At 43.9% G+C, this 10,276-nt stretch overlaps 1 protein-coding gene and 2 long non-coding RNA genes across 4 annotated transcripts; 1 reads left to right on the top strand and 2 right to left on the bottom strand.

Moving 5' to 3' along the window:
• Positions 1–305: 305 nt before the first annotated feature.
• On the top strand, positions 306–3,607 carry LOC139062522 (uncharacterized). Its single transcript, XR_011516064.1, has 3 exons — positions 306–595; positions 3,268–3,331; positions 3,418–3,607. It is a non-coding gene; the product is annotated as an uncharacterized lncRNA (long non-coding RNA).
• A 246-nt stretch (positions 3,608–3,853) lies between these two features.
• Positions 3,854–6,570, bottom strand: LOC107380100 (uncharacterized). Of its 2 annotated transcripts, none has more exons than XR_008563587.2 (8): positions 6,466–6,570; positions 6,277–6,381; positions 6,169–6,201; positions 5,189–5,236; positions 4,985–5,076; positions 4,640–4,904; positions 4,293–4,499; positions 3,854–4,210 (listed from the first exon to the last, which is right to left on the bottom strand). XR_008563587.2 is itself a non-coding variant. In XM_054742542.2 (8 exons), the coding sequence occupies exons 2-8, from the start codon at positions 6,307–6,309 to the stop codon at positions 4,146–4,148; spliced, it is 789 nt and encodes a 262-aa protein (XP_054598517.1). In that variant the 5' UTR covers positions 6,310–6,381; positions 6,466–6,570; the 3' UTR covers positions 3,854–4,145. The 2 variants fall into 2 exon arrangements, 1 of the variants encoding a protein (XP_054598517.1); XM_054742542.2 differs by having other exon boundaries at positions 4,594–4,904.
• Positions 6,571–6,651: 81 nt separating this feature from the next.
• LOC139062523 (uncharacterized) lies at positions 6,652–8,865 on the bottom strand. Its single transcript, XR_011516065.1, has 3 exons — positions 8,538–8,865; positions 6,943–7,065; positions 6,652–6,789 (listed from the first exon to the last, which is right to left on the bottom strand). It is a non-coding gene; the product is annotated as an uncharacterized lncRNA (long non-coding RNA).
• Positions 8,866–10,276: the final 1,411 nt, after the last annotated feature.

Raw genomic sequence — 10,276 nt, 5'->3', positions numbered from 1 at the left:
CCAGTTAAAAGGTTTTGTGACCTTGTGGCAGTGTGAGCGTCCTGTCACATTGTCCCGATTGATCATGCTCTGTGGTAAGGTGGAGAAACGAGGGCCCGGGCGGGATTCGATCCCCAGGCTCCTGCGTGAGAGTCATGCGCACTAACCAGTCAGCCAAAGGGACATCCCCTTGGCCAAGTAGCCAGGGCACCATAGACTGTACATATACTGGACAAACGGATTCCATTGGCTTCAATAACACGTTTGTTGTCTATAATGGGAGGTGGCCACCACCGCCATTTTGACCGTGTCACAGGTTCAGTCCAGCCCAGACAATTCCATAAAAGGGAAGAGAGGAGGCGCTGAGGGTGTGGCTGTAAGGCTGGGCTCGAGTGACGACACCCAGGCGAACTAGCTACGAGCTAACCTGAAGCTAACCCTGGCTAACCCAAAGCTAAAGCGGAGGTGGGAGCCGAGCTAACGGATGTAGCCACCTAGCTTCAACCCAACCGGAGCTAACTGGAACACCCATCGACCTGAACCTTACACGGAGTTTAGGTGGAGGTTTTCTGCGCCTGTTCGTGAGAAGTACCAGTATTAAAAAAGTTTTAAATCGGTAAGTTTATAATTTATTTCCGTAATGAAAACATTTTGCTTTGAGCAAGTTTTCAGTAGTTTTTTTTTCGGCGCTATCACTCCTGAGTCGCACCAGCCATTAAATGTATCATGAAGAAGAGAACATATATTTAAGTCGTATTTTGGGGGGACATTTTATTATCTTTCTTACAAAATCTGAGACCAAGCGTTTCACATTGCAACACAAGCACCGGTAACCATAACAGAATGAACAACAGCCAGCAGAGGAGAGGATGGCGGTGTTTCCACCCCTCCCGGCCGGCGAGGAGAGCTCATTCCTGGGCTGGAGCCGGCCCTCAGCACCCCGCCACAGGCTCTAACAGATGCTGGCGGTGTTTGAAACCCTCCCAGCGGGACAGGGGAACTCATTCTTGTGTGGGTCGGAGTCGGCCCGCAGCAGCGCGGTGTAGCCTACATATTTTGTTACTGGGACGTAATTTTGGGGGGGGGGACGGGTGGGACATGTCCCCCCCACTTTTTCAAAAGGCAGTTTTGGTCCCCTGCACTTTTTTCCGTCCAAAAACAATGTTATGCTCCATTAAATGGATTTGGTTGAGCACTAGGACCGAAACGGAAACCGGTTTACTATTAGACCCGCCCAAAAGCTAATCTATTGGCTCTGCTGATACTTGCTAACGTATTATTGGCTGTTGCTGCTGTCACTCAAGTTGTAAACAGTCAGAACGTGCTCACGTTGTTTTGCTAGTTTGGAGCCGCTGGGGAACACCGGTACTGAGTCACATCGTCAACTAGACGCTGTGTAATATCAGAGCTCATCTCAGCTTCCATTACATAACATTTGAATAAGTGTTCATTTGTGAGTCTTTGGTAGTTAGGCAGAGCCAGGAGGCAGCATGTCAAGAAAACGAAAAGTGGATATAAGAGACTTCTTTCAAAGTCAAAACGTAAGTTGGAACATGTGACAGACCTGCATTAAGCTCAGACGCACCTCCTCCTTCACAAACATACTCAAAACTAACTTTTACAAACTCATCTCCTCCACATAACTGACTCCTCAGACACAATTTATTCGTATTAATATAATATTTTTTTTATTATTACTATTATCATCATAATTATTATTACTAGTAGTAGTAGAAGTGTAACTTCGAAACTTTTATCATTTAACTTTATTGTAAACTTATCTATTGCAATGTATATTTTCACATTAAAAAGCTCTGAAAAATGAACAGTATCATCATCGTCAACAGATTTTTTAAGCTTAATGTCAAAGATGTACACTTTTCATTAGATTTATCTTATTTTTTCCATTTATTTTTTGTGTGTTGAAATGCAACAACTGTTTAAACACTTTTAAGGGAAAAACATATTTAATATGTTTTTATACACTCAAATGTTAGGGTGATGATCATGTGTAAAACATTAGTTCAGCATGTCCTCTAACACAGCAAATGAACAAACAGCCAGATCTCAGGAGGACCGTTTATGTATAAATAATTTTTATACTTTTGACTAGGCCTGGGAATGTAACAAATTTTGCTGGACGATATTTTGTCCAACAAATTGTTGATGATAAACGATATTGTCAACATTATCTAGACCAAAATAACCACTAATATAATGTTAATATATCATAATAATGCAAGTACACCCTTTAAAATGCAACAAATAAACCTTCATTTAACATTGAAATGTCCAGAACCAGAACTTCTAAATGAATAAAAATAACAAACAAAAATTGAATAAAAAAGGAATCTCACTCCCTGTTAGAAAATGTTGCACCAAAAACAATAAAAAAGACCCAAAACAATAAATACAATGGCCTATCCATTGTCAACAGCGAAAACTGCACTTCAATAATGATAATAAATAAAAATAATAGAGTTGTACATTTTTTAACTTTGATATGGAGAGAGAGAGAGAGAGAGAGAGAGAGAGAGAGAGAGAGAGAGAGAGAGAGAGAGAGAGAGAGAGAGAGAGAGAGAGAGAGAGAGAGAGAGAGAGAGAGAGAGAGAGAGAGAGAGAGAGAGAGAGAGAGAGAGAGAGAGAGAGAGAGAGAGAGAGAGAGAGAGAGAGAGAGAGAGAGAGAGAGAGAGAGAGAGAGAGAGAAAATTATTGAGATGGGCACGTGACGTGTCAAGGGGTCTTTACATAACACCCCCCACCCCAAATCCGCACAAGCCTGCTGTGTCCCCCCCACTTCTGAAATCAAAATTTCGTCCCTGTTTTGTTATATAAGTCGCTCTGGAGTATAAGTAGCAGGACCAGCCAGAATATGTAAAAAAGTGCGAGTTATAGTCCGGAAAATATGGCAGTTATTAGTATTCGAGCTAAATTAGCAGCCTAAATACATTTCATATATTTCCAAAATGTAATACTTGTTTGTATCTTGTACAGCCAACTAGTCTTTATTCTGGACTCAGGACAATTTACCAAAAGTAAAGAGACATTCTACAGATGAAGTAAGCACAAGATAACTTACTGGAAGACACGGAATTATCATGAGAACCAGAACAAGAGAGCCTGATAACAGTCATGTGAAAATAACAGTTAAAAAGTATGTATGTATAATAGAAATAAAAATATATTAGAATTAGTGTAACTCACTGTGATCCAAACAATAAATCAGCCATAGCTGATTAGTAAATATGACATGAGGTCTTGAGTTTTTAATTTTCATTTTTTTCTTAGATCTGTTAAAAGGTCACCATGGCAGCCTGTGTGTCTCCAACATCAGCTACACAAAGCAGCAAGTGTAAATTCCACATACCTGTCTCACCACTTCATGTATGGTTTTGTACTTTAAACAATTATGACAAACCTGTTATTTTTTCTCCATAGCCATTTGGATCATTGGAGACAGCTGAGTGAGGCGTGGTGCCCAGAGAGCTGCAGAGACAACCTTGGCCTCCCTGACGTCTGTGTCTCCTGGTTCGGTTGGGGCGGACCATCGACATACATACATACATGTGCCGACACTTTGCGCCCTGTTTTATAAAATGTAGTGTTAAAAATAAATGTTTTTGCTCAATTACTGGAATTTCTTTGGTTAAGACAAAAGTGAGGAATAATCATTTACAAGTTATTTGTACAACAGGCCCATTTTAAATCCCAACAGTTTCTTAGCAGACAATAGAAATTTGTTCTTTACTAACTTTACTTGGTTTGAAAATCTTACTAAAATAGTGGCGTATTGCAAAACCCAATCATACTTATGTAAACATTAGCTTTGTAGATATTTTTTACAGATATATATTTGTGTGCAACAAATCCAAACTTAAATAATTTGTCATTCTTTATTGAAAAACAACAAAATACAGTTATACAGAAGTGTGGGAAAATGATAATGTGAAAGTATTGCTATTTAAATGTAATCCTATTTATCTTTAAAAAGAAAAACTCTAAAAATGTCCTGTACAGCATCATGACAGAAGAATGGTGGTCTGTCTGTCAGAATGTGCTGAACAGATTTGCTCTTTGAGGAGGAGTGTCATGTTTGGAGGAAGGTACTTAACCCAAGACATGCAGAATACAACACCGACCAAAAACTGATGGAAAAAATGATTTCTTTATAAGGAGGAACTTAAGGTGCACAGATAAGTCTGTGGTTGGAACTGCAACAACAGCTCAGCGTCTGGAGGAGGGAGAACACAGGTGAGCTTAGGTTCTGGTTTCAAAATCCATTGTAGGCAGGCAGAGGTGTTCAGCAGACTTACTGTGGTGGGTGTATGTGTTGGCTGGAGGAGAGAGAGGTAGAGAGGAAGCGCAGGAGAGGGAGCAGAGGTGGAGAGAAGCGGGGCGTCCTGGTGGATGGGGCAACGGGTGAGATGAGAGGTGGGTTATGGAGGCTGGTGATAAGGTCCGTGTGTTGAATATCCAAATCCTGGAGTAGAGGTCAGTATCCAATGAGGTCGACAGGAATCCTGAAGAATGGTAAATCCAATATAAGAGCAAAAACACTACGAAATAACATTAATCCTAGGAACACTAGAGGTAACACGAGTGGCTGGTTACTACCAAAATTGAGGCAATCTTCTGGCGTCAACTTGTGTCCTCCATCCACCTTAAATAGGAAAGCACCCCGCTGATTGCTGATCAGGAACGGCTGGGGTGGAGTCACCAGAACCATGAAGAACGTGTCTCCAGAGACAACCCGGGTCCTGGTACCGATCAGGAAGCGGACCTTATCACCCAGAGCTGCCAGGTCATGCTCAAAGCCTTCATGTTCACGCTGCAGAGCCTGAACGCTGGCCAGGTCGTGGCCGTAGTTGTCTGTGTTCAGGGCCTGGTTCTTCTCCTCGATCCACTCTTTGGTCTCATCAGCGTCTCTGAGAAGACATCAGAACTCCGTCTGAGTGTGGGTCCAAACTCTACTGACCCGTAAGCGGCGCATAAGTGTGCGGGGTACCTGTGGAAGCGCTGCACCTCATGGGCGCTGCCCAGCATGTTGCTCCGGTCTTCAGCCAGCTGTTGCAGCGAGCGCCAGCAGTTGTTCAGCTCCTGGAGAGAAACCAAACCCAGTGAGATGAAGGTGGACGCCAGCGGGCTGGACGCCGGACAAGGAAACCTGGAGACGGATCGCTCAGACAGGAAGGGAAGAGCTTCCTCTTACCTTGATGGAATTAAAGTTAGCCGTCGTCTGAACGCCCAACCGTACGGTCTGAGGTCAAAGGTCACAGGAAACACACACCAGTCAGCAGTCATACAGATGCATAAAGATAACTGTAGCCATGGCAACCAGCTGACATGTCCCCACTTTCACCAGCACCTGGTGCCTGCCGGGTCACCTGAATTCCTGTGTGATGTCAGCACGGTCGGCCGTGACTGCTGCCATCAGAGGTGACTTCTGATCAGCTGAATGAACTCACCTTCTAGGGTGACGCCGTCTTACCCCGGGTTTCCACGGGAGCCGTCAGCAGCACGTTACTGCAGCAGCACGTCTTGCTCGCGTAAGCTGCTGCTTGGCCCTTCCCACGAGACGCGAAGCAGCAGGGGAGCAGCTGTCACCGACCGAGCACGAAGTCACACGAGTGACTTCGTCAGTAAACACAACAACAAGCAGGAGAAAACTACAACATGGTTTGTGTTTTATGTTCTGTCCATTTTATAATCGCCAATACGGACCTGAAAAACAAAGGAGACCGCTAGCTAGGTGATAACTTCTCACGGGGCCGCACAGTTAGTAACTGTTTTTAAAATTAAAGCAACCGGAAGGCAGTACATTCTTTATTCTGAAAATCTCGGTAGCTTCTCTCAATTTCCGCGTCCGATTTCCTGTCTTTCCTTCCCCAAAAATGTCGAACTTGACCCGTTTCAGAGGCGTCGCGCGTAGAAAATAGAACCGGCGCGTAAAGGCCGCGACATGCTGCTCCTGAGACGCGGCCGACTCGCACTGCTGACGGCTCCAGTGGAAAAGGTTCTGTTGACCACAGCGGTTCCTATCAGCAGCTATGACGTGCTGCTGCAGTAACGTGCTGCTGACGGCTCCTGTGGAAAGCCGGGGTTAGAGTCGGCTTCATCCTGTAAACAAACAAATGAGTGGTAACAAAAACACCACGTCTGGTTCTGGTGGAGGCGGAGGACAACACGCACCTTTCCAGGAGCAGAACCCAGATGTTCTTGTTGCTACAAACAGAGACGAGCAGAGTTAACAAACCAGGAAGTGAGAGGGACCAGCTGCTGCAGACAGGTGACGCTCACCTGAGCCTGAACCATAGGAGCCTCCTCAGCCATCAGACCTTCTGACTCCAGTTCAGATGCCACCTTGTTGATGTCCCTCAGGCGGGACTCGTTGGCCTTCAGGTCCTGCAGGACAAAAGCACCTGCTGATTATCACCTGAGCTGATCTGACAGCTGCTGCTGGAAGACGGAGAGGAGGAAAAGTCCGACCTTCTGGAAGTCGTCAAACTTCTTCTGCAAGACCTCGACCTGCTCCAGGTCCGACCCGTCTCTCCATCCTCATTCAGCTAAAGACGCGAGTTCAAGTAAAACAACCTAAAGTCACACAAACACAAAGCAGGTGTGGAGATGTTCGCTCTGAGCTGGAGGTCGTTCCTCGGCTGTGAAGGGCACACGAACCTTGTTGGTGCTGTTGAGCAGCGTGAGGATGTCGCCCTTCTTCATGGTGACCTCTCGAGGACTCTTCTCCTGGTAGTCGTACAGAGCCAGAACCAGCTCCTTCCCGGTCTCATCGTCAGTTGGAGCCACTTGTTGCTGTCGGGTTAACAGGTCTGGTGTTAGAACGTGGTGGATAAGAATGTTCTGACGGGCCGAGGGTTCTGAACCAGCGAAGTGACCTGGACCCAAACAAAGTGAGCCAGAACCTGCAGACACCTCAGAAACATGTCAGGACCAGACCTGCTCTACCTTCCTCCATTATGGTCTCTCCTTTCTGGGTGACAGCCTTGATGCGAGGTTCATGACCTGTGATCTCAGCCTGCAGAGCCTCGTGCTTCTTCAGCAGGTTCTGGACACCAATCAGGTCCTTCCCTGAGGACACATGTTAGAGTTCAGCATTATGCAGTAGACACACCAGTTTAACCCAGGGGTTTCTTTCTTCTACAATCTGCTCTTTAACTGTATTATTTCCTGCTATTTCAGCTGTTAACTTTATTTTTTCTCTAAGTGTTTTTCTCCCCAGAAGAAGCTACAATGATGTTCTGCTGAGCTGTGGTGGCCTCATGGAGGGGGCCATCATCTAGCACACTGCTGCTAACCACTTAATCATTCTCCCTCTCCTGATAATAACATTTTACTTTCTTTGATGTTGGATGTACTACTGCTAGTTTACCCGTTTAATTATAGATTCACTAGGATAAATACAATAAAATTTATCTCTCGCCAAATAGAATATTTACTAAGAAATCACAATGTAACGTGTGTGTGTGTGTGTGTGTGTGTGTGTGTGTGTGTGTGTGTGTGTGTGTAAAAGCCATGTGTAGTGTTTATTTATAAAGCATATGTTGTTGGATTTTATCCAGAATCGAGACTTTGAAAATATATTGTTTAATTACAGTTTGATTTATTTGACATCTGTATAATGTTTATTATTTTGTTTTTTCCCCCTAAATGCCTAACGTTTGAGTTTAACATGAATATCAGTCATTCATCCCAATACATGAAGTTACACATTTTAAATTTTAATAGGGGAAGACTGCAGGAGGGAGCGGTAAAATCATAGACTGTACATACTTGCTACCTGCCGGCTGTGATCACAAGCGACAACATATTAGTTCCCGCTGCTTCTTCGGTAAACAGCGCCAACAAAAACAAAGAAACTTGGGATCTTGTCGGCGTGGCGGTGGGATTTAAGGGAAACGCTGTATGCCCTATAGACTTCTCACCGAGCTGCAGTATTTCTCCGGTCAGATCTGTCTCTGAGAGCTCCACGAGCGGTCAGCCCACGCAGAAACTAGCCGCCGCACCGGTCAGGCCAGGCAGCCTGACCGGTGGGGATTACCGGATGGAAGAATGGACACAGGTGTCACTCCAAGCCTGCTGGAGATTTTAAGGGTTCAGATGAAAACACCCTACCACTCAGGCTGCTTACACATCGATATTAAGTTGTCGCTGTTGCGCTCACGCCATAATACAGTATTAGATGCGGTTAAAGTCAGACATGAAAAACTCCACGAGCGGTCAGACCGCGCAGCAGCTAGGCGCAGCAAGTAGGCGCCGGATCGGTCAGGCTGCCCGGCCTGACCGCTGGGGATTACCGGGTGGAAGAATGGACACAGAAGTCTCCCTCTTAGCGCTCCGTCATATTTCAACCCATTTTGATCTTTTACCATATTACCCATCTAAATATGCCCTATTAATTATTTTACCGTATTTTACATTTAAATTTCATGGTTAAACAGTAAATGCTACATGTTAAACTGATGGTTAGCTAGCTACTTCGGTAAACTCAGCTAGTTTAAAGGCAGCAGTGACATAAAATACGAATATAGATTTTAACTTACCGAAAAAAATGAAGTGGAGACTCCTTGGACGCTCTATTAGTGCAATTAATACCACTGCAAGTCATTTTGTCCAACAATTGCACCAATAATATCCAAAACAGAATTCACAAGCACAGAGACTCAAAATCCCGAAACAGCTTCCAGGAGGGGCCGAGGCTGTACTGAGGCCTTTCCACGGAGCTAGCTCTGTGGTCACGTGGGTCTGAGGCGGCGGTCACGTGTGTCGGATGCTCATTAATTATACAGAATTTTAGGCTTTCAATACACTTAAACAGAAGAGTGAGAAAAAAATTCACCCCCCTCAGAGTTGTCATGAGTATAAACTAGATAATTTAGACAAAAAACATGTTTTGGCACTAGGCTGTAAACATGTTTATTTCTGCTGTGAAATCGGCATTTTCAACATGGGAGTCAATGAGGATTTGCTCGCTTCTGGCACCAGCCCCCAGCGGATGAGGGTGAAACTGCAATTTTTCTTACTTCCGGGTTGGGACCATTTTCTGAGCGGCATTGTGGGGGCTTGCAGGGCACATGATCAATCGGGACACTATGACAGGATGCTCACACTGCCACAACCTCATGGAACCAGCTGTGAATCGCCTTCTTTGCCGTTTCACTTCTGAAATGGGAATGGACTTGCCACCGAGCACTTGGATAAAATGCTGCTTACACATCCAGTGAAAAGGCTGGGTTCGAGGCTCTCCTGAACAAAATTCATTGCAAAAGCAATTTACTATAAACAGTAAATGGACGATTGTAGCTTGATTTGTCCGGATCTGGATTCAGTTGACTTTAAATGTGTTTTCTCCAGTTCAGCTGGGCCGCGATTTGCAACCTTTCTAAACTAAGAAGATCTTTGAATGTCAAAACATCATGAAAAGTTTTATTTCAAACATTCATTATAAGTCTTTGTCTTTTTATTACACAATGCAGCATGTTGATATCTCTCCTTCCTGTCATAAAGAGAGAATGGTTACAGAGCATGGAACAGATAATTTTTCATTTATCCACGTCTTCCCAAATGGGACTGAATTTAAGTTCAAGCTCAGTCAAGCTGATGAACTTCCTCCCATGATGCCTTTCTCTTCAGGTGGAGGCCCCGTGTTAGAATTCAATAGCAATTTAATTAAAACATGTAACTTTTAATTACATAACTAATTAATTTAATAAGAGAAAATAGACTCAGTGGGATAAATTATTAAGGTGTTCCTGCAGCAACTCACCACCTCCCTCGTGCTCCATGTGACTGACTTTTAAGGCTTTGAACAGTTTTTTTTGAGACTAACATTTTCCCCACAAAAATAGGACCCTTTCATGAGCTGACAGCAGCAACACACACAAACACACAAGTGCAAAAACATCCAAACGTCATCAGATCAGACAGAAAACGGATGAATAAATACAAAAACAAGATCATTTCAAATAGTGAAGTAATTAAAACCAAAAGGTTGCTTTAAATTCAAATTAATTATACACTGACAATCCTAAATATGATAGAAAGATTACATGCAGGCGTGGCATAATAACAGATAAGAGGAGATTGGGGCATGTTGGCTTTGGTTATTGTACGTGGGTGGCAGCTATGAAGCGGAACATCAATTTCAATTTGCAAAAAGAAAACTTCTGCAGAAAGGAGTCACCTTGAGTTTTGGTTCAAGGGACATCAGAGGATGGTGCTTCTAGCTCACATTCTGCAGATAATTGCAGGATTCCTGTGTAAAACATGATTTTTGTTTCTA

The sequence above is a fragment of the Nothobranchius furzeri genome, chromosome 13 (assembly GCF_043380555.1).
Source record: "Nothobranchius furzeri strain GRZ-AD chromosome 13, NfurGRZ-RIMD1, whole genome shotgun sequence".
Taxonomy (NCBI): Eukaryota; Metazoa; Chordata; class Actinopteri; order Cyprinodontiformes; family Nothobranchiidae; genus Nothobranchius; species Nothobranchius furzeri.
This window is presented reverse-complemented; position numbering and strand designations above follow the sequence as displayed.